The sequence below is a fragment of the Taeniopygia guttata genome, chromosome 6 (assembly GCF_048771995.1).
Source record: "Taeniopygia guttata chromosome 6, bTaeGut7.mat, whole genome shotgun sequence".
NCBI lineage: Eukaryota > Metazoa > Chordata > Aves > Passeriformes > Estrildidae > Taeniopygia > Taeniopygia guttata.
The window spans coordinates 20,547,315-20,562,896 of NC_133031.1; the positions used below are offsets into that span (position 1 = coordinate 20,547,315).

At 36.0% G+C, this 15,582-nt stretch overlaps 1 protein-coding gene across 8 annotated transcripts in view; it reads right to left on the minus strand.

The window, feature by feature from the left end:
• Positions 1 to 15,582, minus strand: part of HTR7 (5-hydroxytryptamine receptor 7) — a 32,842-nt gene that overhangs the window by 11,815 nt on the left and 5,445 nt on the right. For 5 of the 8 annotated variants that reach the window (XR_005980852.2, XM_030276062.4, XM_030276061.4 and 2 more), the window contains exon 2: positions 14,094 to 14,138. The exons of the other annotated variants lie outside the window; for them this stretch is intronic. Coding sequence is in view for 4 of the 5 variants with exons in the window: in XM_030276062.4 (XP_030131922.1) it covers positions 14,094 to 14,138 (45 nt within the window). In the remaining variant the exon portion in view is untranslated. The remainder of the gene's footprint in view (positions 1 to 14,093; positions 14,139 to 15,582) is intronic. 8 annotated transcript variants of the gene reach the window in all.

Sequence of the window (15,582 nt, forward strand, 5' to 3'; positions counted from 1 at the left end):
TGAATTTACTTTCAACTATAGAAAATTTCTGTATTTCCTCTCTAACAAGGGGAATTGTCTCTTATATGGATTCATATGCCTTTATTTAGACCTAAAATTTTTAGTTTTTAATTGTGGCTTCTGTTTAACTGGAACTTACCTATGAGTTACTGTTAACTTCTCAAATCATTCTTTTTCACCTCCTCCAAAAGAATTTAGAGAAAATCAGTGTTGTTTTGTTACTTGCAAAAGAAATTATTTCAAACCAAGTTCCTGAATAATGCTTTGGTTTCAAGAGCTACGAGTGTTTACTCATATAGTGAAAGTTCTGGAGGGTTACAAACAAGAACTATAGCAATGTGATTTAAAATATTTTTGAGGAGCCTGTTTTCTCTGTTCACTCAGCAGAAGAAACATGAGATTTGCATGGCTCTGTGGAATGCATTGCTGGTTTTACTGCAGTGCAGGAAACCATGGCCAGCGCTCTTGCTTTATACAAGCACCTGGATACGCTAGAGTTATGGAAGTAAAAGAAACATCATTTATTGATCAGTTCTGATGAGTACCAACAATCCTGCTCAACCATGTCATTGGTTTTACTTCACTGTAGTGACAAGCGTTACACGAAGGACAGACTGCTTTACTGTGCCCTATTCTTGACAGGATGCACAAGGAAATCACAGTATGTCAGTGTTTTGCCAGTGAATCTGTGCCTGGAGGGGCCATGAACTAAGAATTCTTACTGGAATTGTCTGGGATCAGAGCAGTGCAACCCATGGACCATGCTGCTAAACAGGGCTGCTTCTTGAGCCCCTCACCACCACCATCAGAATATGGTCACTGGCCCAGCAGCCATGGGCATCATGCAGAGACCATGGACATTTCTGTGTTATAGCACCATGGCCAAAACCATTTTCACTCCCAAGGAGCCAAGGGTTTTCCAAGGTGCCCCAAGATATGAAAAAGAGGAATTAGTGCAGTGAAACTTCAGTTTAACAAATTAAAGTATACATCACACTGCTTTAAGCAATGCAACTGAAGCAAGAGTGAGCTCTCAGCTGCAGACTTTTTGGGACAAGAGTGGCCTACCCTTAAAATTTGTCTAAGAATAGTCCAATTTAGGTACAAACCAGCAAATCCTTTGTGTGCAAAGTCTTCTTGTAATTTACAATGTGTTGTTTTTTAAAAAATCCTTATCTGACTTCCTGAAGTTTGCACTCCTATAGCTATTACCCAACTGGTCACTAAAAATAACACACTTTTAGGGTGAACTTTATTATGTAGCTAAAAAAGTTAAGCTGCATTTCTGTAAAAATCAAATCTGTGGGCTGCATATTCTGAGTGCCTACTGATGCATTCTCATGCACCAGAATATAACAAAAAGAATTTATGAAAGCATAAGTATAGTGAAAAGAATGAAAATTCATTAGTTTTGCCCTGGCATCACTTTTTTTGGAGTGTATCTTTTCTTCAGAAATGCTATTTGAAATTAAAATATGTTAATTAACATAAAAATACACCAGCATTGCTTCTGCCTTATTCATTTTGCTAAATGTAGTATGATAGGGAAAGAAGTCAGCAGGCACAAATGAAGGAATGTTATCTTTCAATCTCTCTATATGAAATCCATTACCCTTCAAAACTCATTTGCAACGTCAAAATAATGTAAATCACTACTTTTGTCTAATACACTAGAGAGTGTTCAGGGCTTCATAGATTCATGAAATTCAAAAATATTGTGTCAAATTCACTAGGAAAATATACTTTTTAATGCTTAATCTTAAACTAGTACTTTAATAAAAAATACTTAAGGTAAATCAGCTGAACTTAACATATTCAAGTGTAAGTAACACCTTGAGATCTTATTACTGGGAAAGAATGAAGAGTCCCTAAAAAGCCCATTTCATGTGTCTCAGCTATCCCCCACATGAAAGAAGTGTCTCAGACTTGTTATTCTGAGATTTGTTTCTTTCACATGCCACAGATGTTCATTTTGATCTTGGTGGAGGAGAAACTGTGCCTGGGTTCTCACTTTTAAAAGAAGGGCAATGCTATTTCGTATTCTTCCTGCTCTGAATTTCTTGACTCAATGGTTCTGCCAGACAGGGCACCTCTCCATGTTACACCCAGCACAGTGAGGTCTGTATCTAGGTTACTCCTCAAAGGCAGATGAATGGCCTTTATTTCTTCTAAATTGGTCATGGCATTTTCCATTCAGCACTGCCTGATGCTGCATGCAGAACACTGAAGTGCAGGCTGCTCTTCCAGCCCTACAAGAGGCACAACATGCACAGCAGACATATTCTGTTGCCACTCCAAGGATGCTGGGCGAGTGGAAAACACTGAGAAGGAAAAATATGACACTACTGTCTAATGGATACAGAAAAAAAGGATGATGTGAACACTTTTCAACTGTATCACATATGTGGAAAACAGACCCTTGCTTGGAGAGCTCAAGGTAAACAGTAGAGACCAAAAAGATGGCAAATGGTGAAGGGCAGAGTAAACTTCTTGTTAAATGTATGTGTATAAACACATGAGCACATCCCTGCTCTGGGTTGGTTTTTTACAATTTCCTCAGTGTCTCTAAGTCCCCACTGGGGGTTCTGCTGCAATCCCATTCAGGTGTGAAGCATACATTGTGTGCTCAGCTCTGGGGAGAAAAAATTACCCCATCCTCTTTTTGGGGCTCTGTTCAAACCTGGCAGGGGGTAAAGAATTCCCTCCTTTCACCAGCCATTGTACACCATGGCCATTTGCCATACATGATGAACACCAACAATGGAAAAGGTAAATGAACAAACCCTTTCCTTTTTCTTTACAAAAATCTGAATCCCTGTGACATAGAGTTCTTCCTCTGTACCTCTAAATGCATTTAGAGACATTTAATGACAATCAAATGTCACACACAATTTAATGTAAAACCATTATAACTATATAGGTCTGCTCCTGAGACAATTCAGTTTGTGGGTTTTTCCATTCTGGCTTTTCTGCTATCAGTTCATTACAATTACCAGTTTTTATCCTACAGGGCTAAAAAAAATCCCTATGATCACATAGGCAGATGGCTTTAGTCCTCACACCTTTTGAAATATCCAGGAAACAACCTGAGACTTAACAGCTACATTGACTTAAACAATAGAAAGAAAATAGTAACAGGATGGTCCAATTTGTGATCATGTGTCCTAAATCTTTCTTTCCTAGCTCCATTATATGACTAAAAGATAAAGAAAAAGAGTAAAAGGACTTGCCTGTCACTATGAGCAAAGTCATAGAGCAATAGAAAACCATACAGTTAAAAGAATTAAATAATTTTGAAGCTTCCTGCCCAATTCAATAATAAATGGAATGCATCGTTACACCAACATCACTTATGCAACTGTTCTACCCACATGTAATTCCTTTGTTTCTTGTCTCCATGTACTTTATAGGCAGATAGAATTCCATTCTAGTTAGTCCACATTTATGTCTCAGAATTCACTGACTTGCTCTAACAGATTCCAGAATCAAATCAGATCTTTCACTGCCTGACTAGGCTTTTATGAAGCAGATTGGATTGCAATGGAATAAGACTAGAAACATTATACTGGAAATGATACAGATGTGTATTACAGCTATTTCTACCAGGAATCACAAAATATTTTGTTATCACTTACCATTTGATTAGAAGTTGTGTTTAATATGAGGTTCTGTCAGTTCTACTGTTGTATTTTAAGAGTCATAAAACTGCTTAGTTCCAAAGACACAAGAATACTTCCTCCTTTGCTGCTCTGTTTCTCTAGCACAGAAGCTTTCTGTCTTCAGTATGTATCTCCATGCAGGATGTGACAATTACCTTGCTAACTATTCTACAGCAGTACTTTACCTTTCTGCAATACAGACTGGCCTCATAATCACATCATGATCACTGCCAGTCATTTCCTGGGAAGAGGAGGATATTTCAGAAGCAGGAAAAATTCTTTTCTCCTTAGCAGAAATGCTCAAAATTACTAATTTCAATGCATATATGAAACTTTTCAGTATATTAATTGGGTCACTTTAAAACCTAAACAAAACATCATGCAATGGTAGATTGGGACAGCAGAACTAACGAAATCAAAATACAACTCAGTGGAGAGATAAATACTTTGATTAGTTTTATGTTCTTTGTAACTAGATGTTTCATCTTTCCTATGCTGTGAATTAGTACACCGTTTATAAAAGTCTTAGCAGAGCAGTCAGCTTCCACATCTTAATTGCTAGAAATCCTAGAAAGCTCTACTTCATCCTTCTCAGCTGATGGTGAATAAACAAATATAAAATATCTTAAATGTATGTTTTGGTATCTATTCTTCTAGATGTTTATGCTTCACATTTCATAAAATTTCAACATTATTATAATTTAAATGGTCATGTGTTAAGTTTACTATTTGAAAGAATGGGAATTAAATACTTGTTTTGCTTTCAGTAAGGTTAACACTTTACATTATTCCCCTTTTTCTTCTTAATTCCCCTTTTTCTTCTCCCTTCTTACTTCACTCCTTTCTTCTTTTTCTTCTCAAGGGTAACACTTTAAATTATTCTCCTTTTTCATCTTAATTTCTTCTTCATGAAATGTATTTTCTTAAATTCTTTTAATAATAGGATGACCTTCATTTCCATTGCTATAGTGTGCACATATTTAATTTATTCTACATAGTAAATGTTCTGACTTGATTTTTCTTTTTCTCAAAAATCTTTGTAGGGGGTTATTTTTGATTAATTCAAGAAGTGTAGGCTTTCCTGGCAGTGGGGGAGGATTAAGTCAATCAAAATTAAATATCTTGATTCTAAAGGAATGTAATTTGCATAGAAGAAGGTTGCATTCTCCTCTCTTACATTTCTTTTAGTTTCTCAGTACTTTCCCGGGCTTTCTTCCTTTCATATTGTTTAGCTCTACAGCTTCATATGTTTCTTATTTATTTTAGCTCATTTTTCATACTTTTATTTCACTCATTTTTATTTCACCTTCTTGCTGTCTTATTTCTCTTTCTTTGTTAGCTCTGTATTTTTCCTTTTTCATTTTTGCCTACTAATCTTAGACATCCACCCCACAGGTAGGGGGATGCATTCTGTTCTCTTTCTAAGAAATACATTATACCATACTGCCAGAACATCTTTCCATTCAACTTCTATCACCTTACTTGTAATTCTGAAACCATATTACTCCTTATTTTCAGACCTTGGCAAATTTCTTTCACCTGCCCTCACCCTTTGCCTTTCATTTGCACCCTGCACACCTGTCAAAGCATTTATCACCTGTCACGTCTTGTTCTCAGTTTCATAACAAACCAGTTCTTTAGCCTTTCATTTTCCACTGCAAATTATACACTGCTTGGAAGGAAAGGCACCAAAATGTAGTTGCTGATGTTTACCTTGCAGCACTGCCTAAATGTTAGATAATGTGTATTTCCTACCCAATATTTTGCAATTACCCTTATAAATATTCTAAATTATAGACTACATGCTTTTATTGACTCTCTTTGAAGAAAATTGTATCTGTATATTTTCCTTTTTCTACCATCACCAATGACATTAATGTAGGAGATATAAGGAGGGAGGTGGATTTCAGCCTGTTTAATCCTTCATCAGCCTCCTAGAAACCAGATATATTTGAAAACTGGAAAGGTTTTGGAAACAAATTATTTAGAATTACGTTGCATTCTGTAATGGGAGACTTACTATTTTTAAATTTTTTCAAAATGTCTGAACTCCAGCTTTGTGGGTTTCATCATCACTTGTTTCCTGTATACAAGTGTGATTTGCTTACTGAGTGCAACAGGATTAATTATATACAGAGCTCAAAAGTGCTTTTCACCCTACTTCTTGATAGATAATTTGTAACACTTCAAAAGCTCTCCAAATCCAAGCAAGTCACACATAGGAAGAATCATTTTTCTTTACAGTGTTCGACAATGTGGAAGGATGAGGGAAAATAAAAAATAACTTCATGCTTTTCTAAAAGAAAATGTGGAACCATGTCAGGGACATACTACCCACTTCTGCCTTTTCACACACACACAACCCCTCCCAGATTTGCAAGATCCTTTATTTAACACAGATATATTTATTTTTGTGGAAGTAGTGGGAAGAGGGTCAAAATGTTTTTCTTAATTTTTTTTTAAGTAAAAATTATATTAATCAAAATATAGAATAAAGTATGATTCACAATACATGCTAGTAACACTTTAGGAATATTCCCTAGAGAAAGACTTCTCAGGCTTTTTAAGAAATATCTAATTTACTGAAAATTTCTTCATGAAATTCATCATAGTATACACACAAGCTTCTTCACAAGTGCAGAAACTTGTGAATACAGGTTCATACCCTGTGGTATCATTCAGAGTAGTTGTTAAGTCATTTTATCAATCAGGGAGAAAAAGGAAAATTGAAACATCTTCAAAGATGGCAGTTTTTTGCTATCTTCAATAAGGGGATTTATATCAGAAAACACTACTTCTATCACAATTCACATTTCAACTTATTCCACATTGAGAACCTTTTTATTATCCCAAAATATTGTCGATCCATAGAAACAAATGCAGTGCATTTGCATCATGTCAACTATTATACCTGAGTATCTAATTACATGGGTTTTTTACAATCATTTTTATCCTTATGTGTATGATGCAGTATTTCATTTTATTAAGTTATTACAACATGCCTGGCCTCTTTCTGAGAGGGCAGAGAAGATATTTAATTAATGTTCTGGTATTATCTGGGAGACTAAGATAGGAAAAACTCTGTTCTAGAAAAATAACCAAAGAGGTATTGCATTCTTGTTTGTTTCTGGCTGGCTGTGATACAATGTTCATCAGCAATTGAATACACAGGAAAATGGGTCGGGAAAAGCTAGGAAAGAGGTTTTATCTCATATGGCCTTTTGTATGTTAGAGGAGAGCTGGGTAATTCTGAAAAGGGAAAATGAATCTGAGTAAATGATGTGGCATGGCTGGAGGGAGGTGGTGCTGTCAGTGAAACTGAGGAGCAGCGCAGTCCAAAAGCTACTGGGGAAGGATGAGGCTGGACTTGAAATTTTGCTTAATAGTGTTACAGGGGGCTTAAAGATCCCTTTAAAGATCTGGTTTCTTGAAGCACCAGCTCAGATGAAATCTACTCTTTTCAACAGAGGCAGTTTCTGAACAAACAAAAACAAAAATGGAAAAGAATATGTTTTGCAGATAGGAACTGGAAAATTGACATTTTCCTTTTATGTTCACCCATCTCAACACTCTTGTCCCTCACATCCAGGGGAATTGTCAGAGAATGTGTGGAGGCTCCATTACAGAGCTATGAAAAACTGCCTTTTGTTTTTTAATAAATCAGACTACCATAAAAGAGAAATGGCTAGGGTGATTTTCTCCAATTTCACTACATGAGTCACGCTTAGATTGATACTAAACATCAGCTTAAAAGGAATTATTTTGAAAGTTATAATAGTGTTTCAAAATGAAAGCCTCCGACAACTCTAACTAGAAAATCATGACTGATGTCTTCAGTACAATTAAATTAAACATTTCAGAAATTTCCATAGTATAAGTGATGAATGAAATGAAAAACCACAGCCTATTGAACTGCTAATACCACTGTATTAAAACAAAGTATCCTCAGGGAATAGCTATTTCAATGTGCTGATATCACGTCCCTTCTCTTCCTTCCTTGAATACAAACAGTTTAAACATGTCTCCAGATAAAGCACTTAAGGAACAACCCCCTCTAGAATACTTCTTCCCTCCTCCCCCTTCTTTCTTTTCCTCTCTCTGAAGAGACAGGAAAAATGCTGGAAAGACCAGGTCCAAATTCTTCTCTTTGCTTCTTCATGACAGTAATTTTGCAAGAGCCCTGAGGAACACTTGTACAGTCACTATGGGTGAATCTCAGTACAGACCCAGCCTACTTGAACATTTCTGGTTTTGTCCATAGTTGTATTGGCCTGAAGGCAGATCTGAATTTTTTTTTTTTTTAATCACACAAAAGTTTTGCTGTGTTCCACTGGATAAGGTATGTGAAAATTATAAATGTTGACCTCAAGCTTTACTTGTTTGCCCAAGCTTGACCATATAAATAAAATGGTTTAGATACACAGGAAAATCCAAGTCTAAAGCAGGTTTAATTAAGAATATTCTTTCAAAAACTTTGGGATATACAAAGTGTCTTGTATAGTGTTTATCTGTCTGTTTTTTAAAAATGCACACTGGAGTTGCTTCCCGTATAGTCGTAAAATCATTTCTCACTTCCTAGTACCAATAAGTCTTAACACAGGAACAATCATAGCCAGGTTTGGAAGCAGGGGCTGTGGGCTGGAGAGAGCACAGCATGAGGGGAAGCTATCAAGGAAGGAAGGCAGGAGGTCAGATCAAATTGTGAGTCTACAATTCAAGAACCTTTTAAAAAACTGCTGCTCACAGTCCTTTCCAGTGACTTATCATTAATAAGATAATTCCTCCTCTGTAACTTATAGAAACAGTGATTTTGTGTAATGTCTTGATATTTTAGCAGTATATTTTCTGCTCAGTATGTGGTACAGAATGAGGTTATCATGTCCTATAATTTTTCATGCCAATGAATGTAAGGCTTACTGTAGCTACCACACTTCTCAACTGTATGTCATTTATTTCCTTAGCACTCATTTTAACTAACATATTCACTTACAGCATGCTTAAACACCCAGTCTCGAGTTCTCCCTTCACGTGTAATTCTCCTGCCTGCTGTCATTTTCCTCACAAAATGTCTCATTAAGTGATATTTTGGAGTTTAGTATCAATAAATAAATTGGTTTGGTTGAGCTCTCCTATATAAATGGAAAATAGAAAATTTTCAGGAATTTAATATTACTTTATAAATATTTCTTCCCTTTGCAGTCACTCAGAATCCCTAAATACAGAGCCCCAGGTGCCCTTTAACTGAAGGAGAAGGTTAAAGGAGAGAAAGATTTAGTGATGAGAAGTAACTGCAGCAAAACCTAAACTGCAGTCAGTAAAAATGCATGTTCAGCCTTTCCCAACCTCGGTATTTAGTCATTCATTTGTCATAATATTTATTAATTTTTGCCAGCAGCCTTTGGAATGAAGAAAGTAATGGACACTATTTCTTTCTAGCTAACAAATCCTCTACTCTAATGACCTTTGAATCTCCTGGGTCTTGCTCAGACCTGCCAGGCTGTGGTTCCACACGGGTGGCTTTTTCCAGCCAGTAACATTTAATTCAACTCCAGAAGTCCATACTCTCCATTTAAGATGTCACCAGGTCTACCTTTGCAATGGTAGCTGCAAGTAAGCTTAGAGGTCACTAGACAGGAAACCTGGGGAAAGATTAGCCAGGACAGTGTGTCCTCTCTGTCAACAGGCCTGCCTACAACAAATTTCCACTACAGTGTACTCTTTTTATCAGCAACATCCTTCATATTTTTCTTTCTTTTTAAAATCATGCAAAACTTGCAACACTAAATATTTTTAAAATATAGAACACATTTCTATACAAACTGCTACCACCAACTTAACAGGCATGAAAATATAGTACATCCAATCTACAAAATTAACCTCTTGCTTTTTTCTTGTCAAAAAAGGAGTTGCTGGCTCTCTTCCTCTGGGCTTTCTATATGGAATGACAAAATTTGAGGACAGATTCAGGTATTGATTTTTCACAAATACCCATTTTTCCAAATCAGTGTGTGATTGTGTGGTCACAATACCTTCATAACACCTTTTCGTGTTCCTCAGAATTTAGAATTACACATTTATGCTAAAACAGAAATACAGCTAATGATAGATCATCTCCTCCTCCAAAACCTTTAAAGATAGCAGGATGTAAAGATTATCAAGGATCTCAGAGCTCTCTTTTATATTCATTTCACAGATGCTACACCACACAAGTGGGATCAGCAGAAAGCAGCCCTCCTTCCCACCTCTTAGTGAGTATGTCTTTCCTTTGCTTTTTTTTTTTCCCTCAGCAACAAGTTGGCAACTCTAAGGTTCTTCTGAGATATGGTGGCATCAACTCTGTGCGCATAAAAAGTAAAATACCTAAGGTTTATTTCTGTGATTACAGCTTCCAATGATAACAGCTTTCATTGCCAGGCAGAAAACCTCAAAGATTAATTAGAATTTAAGAGCAGAATGTTGGCATTGGTGTGGGCTGAATCACCACAGCTGGACATCTCAGGTAGCTCACTTCAAGCTGCAGGTGTTTGAGAAATTTGACAAGGTCCTCCCTTTATTTCAACAGTAGCAGTACAGAAGCTTTGTGTTAAATAACAGGCTTTGGAAATGTTAAGCTCCTTCTTGTGTTGTTTAATTTATGTCCCACTAAGGTATATTATTTTCATTTTTTTTGAAATAATATTGTGTTCTGTTAATGACCATATTAATTTTGCAAAAATAGCTTTTTCATATGGGACAATACACTCTTGAGACACAACAATCACTATTGTTGCTAAAACTGCTTGTGATAAGAAGTGGATCTTCAAATGCAGATATTAAGGGTAAAAAGGAAACTGCAGAACATAACAATTCAAAATTAAGTCTTTTGAGCCAAAGCTGTACCACTTTTAGCATCAAAGCATCTTATTAGACTATTAAAGGAAAGCTTTGCATCTTGTCAGCAGCTCTTTTGGGTCATGGGTATAAATATTTCCAAGTAATTTATGGCCAGACAACAAACTCTTTGTTCAGGGATTTAATATTTCAACTATTTGCTAAATGCCCGCTTCTACAGAAAATAAACAAAATGTAACAACCCACACAGAGAACTGCTTACAGAAAATTATTCTGGCAAATTGTACTATATATTTGAAATATTTCATGACAATCATAACATCCTTTCGTGGTTTATATCCAAGATGACAGGTTGTAAATTCTGGAATAAGTTTAGATAATAGCACATACCTCTGCTATCTGTACTTACGCCTTCCATTTTTACCTTCTCATATTTACACTGATTGACAATTTCTGAACGAACAGCCGTTATCAGAGTAAATCTTCTAGGCCCTATCCTTTACTTTGATTTAAAAATTCCTGTATTTTCTCACATGGGAATAGTCCTCTAGTGAACAGACGCTGCTGCCACAGACTTGGAATTTTTGCAGTTACATTTTGAGTCCCTCTCTAGAGATCTGCAAACCATATGTTAAAATGCATTGTCCCCAGTCTCCAACACATCTCATGGAAAGCAAACATTTAAATAATTTATTTATAAGGTACCTAAAGCTCTTTATTGGTGGCAGCAATTTCATTTGCAGCAGCAATAGGCCATATTTCTGATTACAGATACTTCTATGGCTGACTAGAAATTATGATTCAAATGCCACCAAGGGCATCAGTATTATTCAGTGGCAGTGAAGGTGTCACAGCTCCATGCTTTCCTGGGAAGAGACCTCATGATGTGTTTGCCTGGATCACCAATTACCATCTTTTCCTAAAAGACTAGAGAGTTTTTAACTAAAAAATCAAAAGTAAAAGGTTTGTACATAAGTCTGCCTCAAAAATAGTTTTTGCAGACAAGTCTTTGCTGCCAGTTCTGATTTTACCCAGCTTGGTGAAAGTCTGAGATACAATAAACTCTGTCCATTCTCCCTTGGTCCCTGGCCAACTTTTCCACCACTATTAGTATGTGGCAAGCTGCTGCTTGCCCCTAAACCTGCCACACCTTGCAGGACAAATAATTTCCAATGTGAGAAAAATGTTACTTTTCATATGAGTCTGCCTCCACTTCCCACAATCTCCTTAAGAGACATAAGAACTGTACAAAAAACTGGATTTTTGTCAGATTACAAAGTTTCCTTGTGATTATACTTTAAACTTCTACAAGCTAAAAAACTTGGGTTTAGGTATTTAACTGTACCAAAATCCCACCCTTTTCCTTGGTATAGCTCAGGAAAAAACTCTGCTGCCAATTTTCTCTTCAAGACACAATGTACCTCTAAGAATAGATCTCACCCCAGTTTTCCTTAACTTAAAGCTATTTTTGTAATATCCCTCTTGGCTTTGTGTCTTGGTTTGTTTTTTAAACAATTATGACAATTAGCAGTGAAATAGATATCAGTGATGAAATAAACCTCCTTCAGTGGTGTCTTGTGCTACCTCCCATTCGACAACAAAGGCCACGATAGACAGAAAGAATATGCTCAGTACTGATTTGATTTCCATGCACATCTCTGTTCTGCACTACTAGAGAATTCATTCTTGTCTGTGCACTACCCAAAATCCATGTTTATTGTTAGAAGTGAATCACCACCAGATTTGCATACATTATAATATGTACAGAACCACACAGATGTATCAGATAATCTAGATTTCTATACAAAGCCTTGAATAAACAGCAAGGTACAAAAAGAAAATCAATGATGCTCACTCTCTAATTTTGCTCTATTCAAACAGAATAAAAACAAATTTTCACTATGACATATTTAATCCTGAGATGTTTGAAAATTAAAATTTGCATTGAGAGATTGTTTTAAAAAAATCAGCTGGTTTTTGACTCTTTTCAGTATATATAGGAATATATATATATATATATATATATATATATATATACACACACTATTCAATCTTTTAGATATAGTTGGCTATTCAGTACAACAAGAAAAACTATAACTTGTAAGCTTTCCAGGTGAAAGAAATTATCCTCACCTTACAGAGAGCAGTGACCATTAGAACAGAACTGCAGTGAGCACTGTTTCATGATATTTGTGATTTGGGCATGCAGACACCAGAACTTGTGATTTTGCTCCCCAATCTTTCTTCTGACAGCTGCACCACTGCAGACTCAACTATTTCTCAAGCTCGTTATTTTCATACAAGACCTACAATGGCCAGCTTTCTTCAGACTTTCTGGTCCACAGAGGAAGGACCAGATCTGTGTGTTATATATTGAGAGAAAGAAAAAGAAGAGGTGTTTGTAGCTGACAGACAGTACCATATGTATTTATCAACTACAGATGAAGAAAGTTTCAAAATTTACCACAAATATTTCCAATTAAATATTTCAAACTCAACAACAATATCGAATATAATACTGTGTTCCTTTAAAAGGAATAAGATATATTATATAATTTTCAGGGAGCTTTAGAAATAATTTTCAGAGAAAATTAATTCAGGAAAGTGAAAATATTCCCTGATTAATTTCTGTTCTTCTAGACTTTTGTGTGAGCATGCTACTACTGATATAGTAATCTTGTTTCAGTGTACAAAACTACAAAAGGTCTGATGTTTCATTCTATGATACTCATCTAGTTCAAGAAAAACACTAGGAAAATATATTTTGATACCAGTGTAATCAGTGTACACTACACATCCTGTCAGTATGATATGCATTTGCTTTTTTTTTTTTTTATTATATCTGGATGTATTTTTGAAAGCTCCCTTCAAAAAGAAAGAGAAGTGTTTCTAGAATTGCATTTTTGCTGTGAATCTTGAAGCAAATCCAACCTTACTTATAGAAATTATTTTTGTTACCTTGATAGGAAAGAAATCACTTTTTGAATGTCTCCAGAGTGCCCTGCTTGGCAAAAATGTGAATTAATGTTCCCTTACCTCTGACTTATCAGGCTCCTTTGAAATGTCTGGATGAACCCCCAAGAATTAGAGACCCCAAAATCACTTCTGAAAACTCATCCAATCTTAAACCCTGGTAGGAGCAAACAGAAGATAGTTTCAAATGTAGTGGGGGGAAATGCACCATCCAGTTTCAAGAAAAGGCTTAATCTCAAATCTCCTGCTACTCACTGAACTGTAAGTCCCATTCATGCACCCTGAAAAATTGCCAGTTGCAGTCCCTTCTGCACTGCCACCTCTGGGGTATCTTGGATCTCCACACTTTGGGACTCCCTTGCAGTAACACTGCTTAAATGGATCCAGTACAGAACAGCAAGAACCAATCTAGAGATTTTTTTTCTATAGCATCTCTTTGCTACCCAAACTTTGTCAGCCTCCACTGCGCAGACACAAGACACACCCAGCAAACTTCAGATCTAATGCCTTTTTCCTCTGCAAAAGGACAAAACTTCCACTCGTTTTGACATTAAAACCTTTTCCCTGTATCAAGTTTTCACAAAATAATCCATCTGTTTTATAAAATATCTTTTATTTGTTAATTCTCACCTGCTTATTATGCATCTGGCAGTGCGTTCATGAAGCATAATTTCTCTGCAAAGACATAATAAAACAATACTTGTGGCTAAAACCTGCTTACTCTGTAAGTAACTGCATCTCTTTTCTGTGCCTGTGACACAGGAAACAATACCCAAGGATGTCACAGAAAGGTACCTAAAGAAATGGGGTCATGTTAATGCAACAAACCCAGATTATTTTACTCTTTTGGAGTGGGTTCCCAGTGACAGATAAACATTGCACTGCCTTATTACTACTTAATGCATCCAACTTGCAATTGAACTTCTTAATCTCTGAATTTTGGACCAAAAATTTATATTGTACCTTTTTTACATATAAATAATGAAATGGAGACTGCATAAGTGTTCAGTAATAAATTATCTGCAAAAAAAAAAAAAGAAATTCCATCAGTCTAAGGAACGTTTGTTAAACAGACTGCATTAGAAAAACTACATGGAAAGGATTAAGACCAAACCTGTTCTTTTTCACTTTAGTTTATCAATGCTGTGTCTTTCATAAGGTAGAAAAGTTATTTACAGGCTCAAAAAGAGTACTATTATTTATCAGGCTAAACAATGAAAAAAAATGGCTCTTGTGAGGGCGGCTGTTGTTAGCAATTAGCTGCCATACTGATCTCAAAACTTTCTTCTGCAATATAGACCTTAACTGCAATAACTTCATCACACACTTTTCCTACAGTTCCTTTTAGGTTCCTATAGTTCCTTTTATGCTTTTCCTCATTTCTCACTTATTTCTGTGTAAATATATATATATATATATATATATTAAACAAAATCTTGTGAGTGGCACTACTGGTGGCTATGTTTATTCTAGATCCAAAATATATTACAGAGAGATTCTTTTCATAGTTATTTCTGCATATATATTCTACATGGATTTTGTGAATGATCTGAGCAGGGTTGGCAGAACAGACTGCTGCCTTTTCCACCCACTGGAGGCAGAAAAAGTGTTCATACCAAACAGGAATCTACACAGGACTACTAGCTACCATTAGGTTTAGCAAACTGCTAACAGTTTTCAGGTCATATTATCAGCTTGGGATGTAGGTAGAATTTAGACATCTGGATTCTATTGAAAGTGCCTATTTATTTAAGTTTTATTCCAAATTCTTCCTCTGAGGAAATTTGAGGTCTGCACAATTCCCAGACATGGAATGAGGACTCAAGAAGCCAGTGAATTTTGGGACTGACACATTCTAAGGAGAAGCATAAGTACTCATACTTGGAGCATGGCAACACAGGCAGGGAGAGGGAGCTGATCTTTGTACATAAAAATCTCAGGATCAACAAAAAGGCCCACTTATTTGCATAGAAATTCTAAATCCTCATCAATTTAATGGAAGCCTGGAATACTCGTGAATTGTTGGCCAAGATACAGACTGGAAAAGTTCCCAAAAAAGTGTTTCATTATTTGTGTGGGTGTAGGGAAAGTGTTATAATGCTTCAACTGTAGTTGAGTA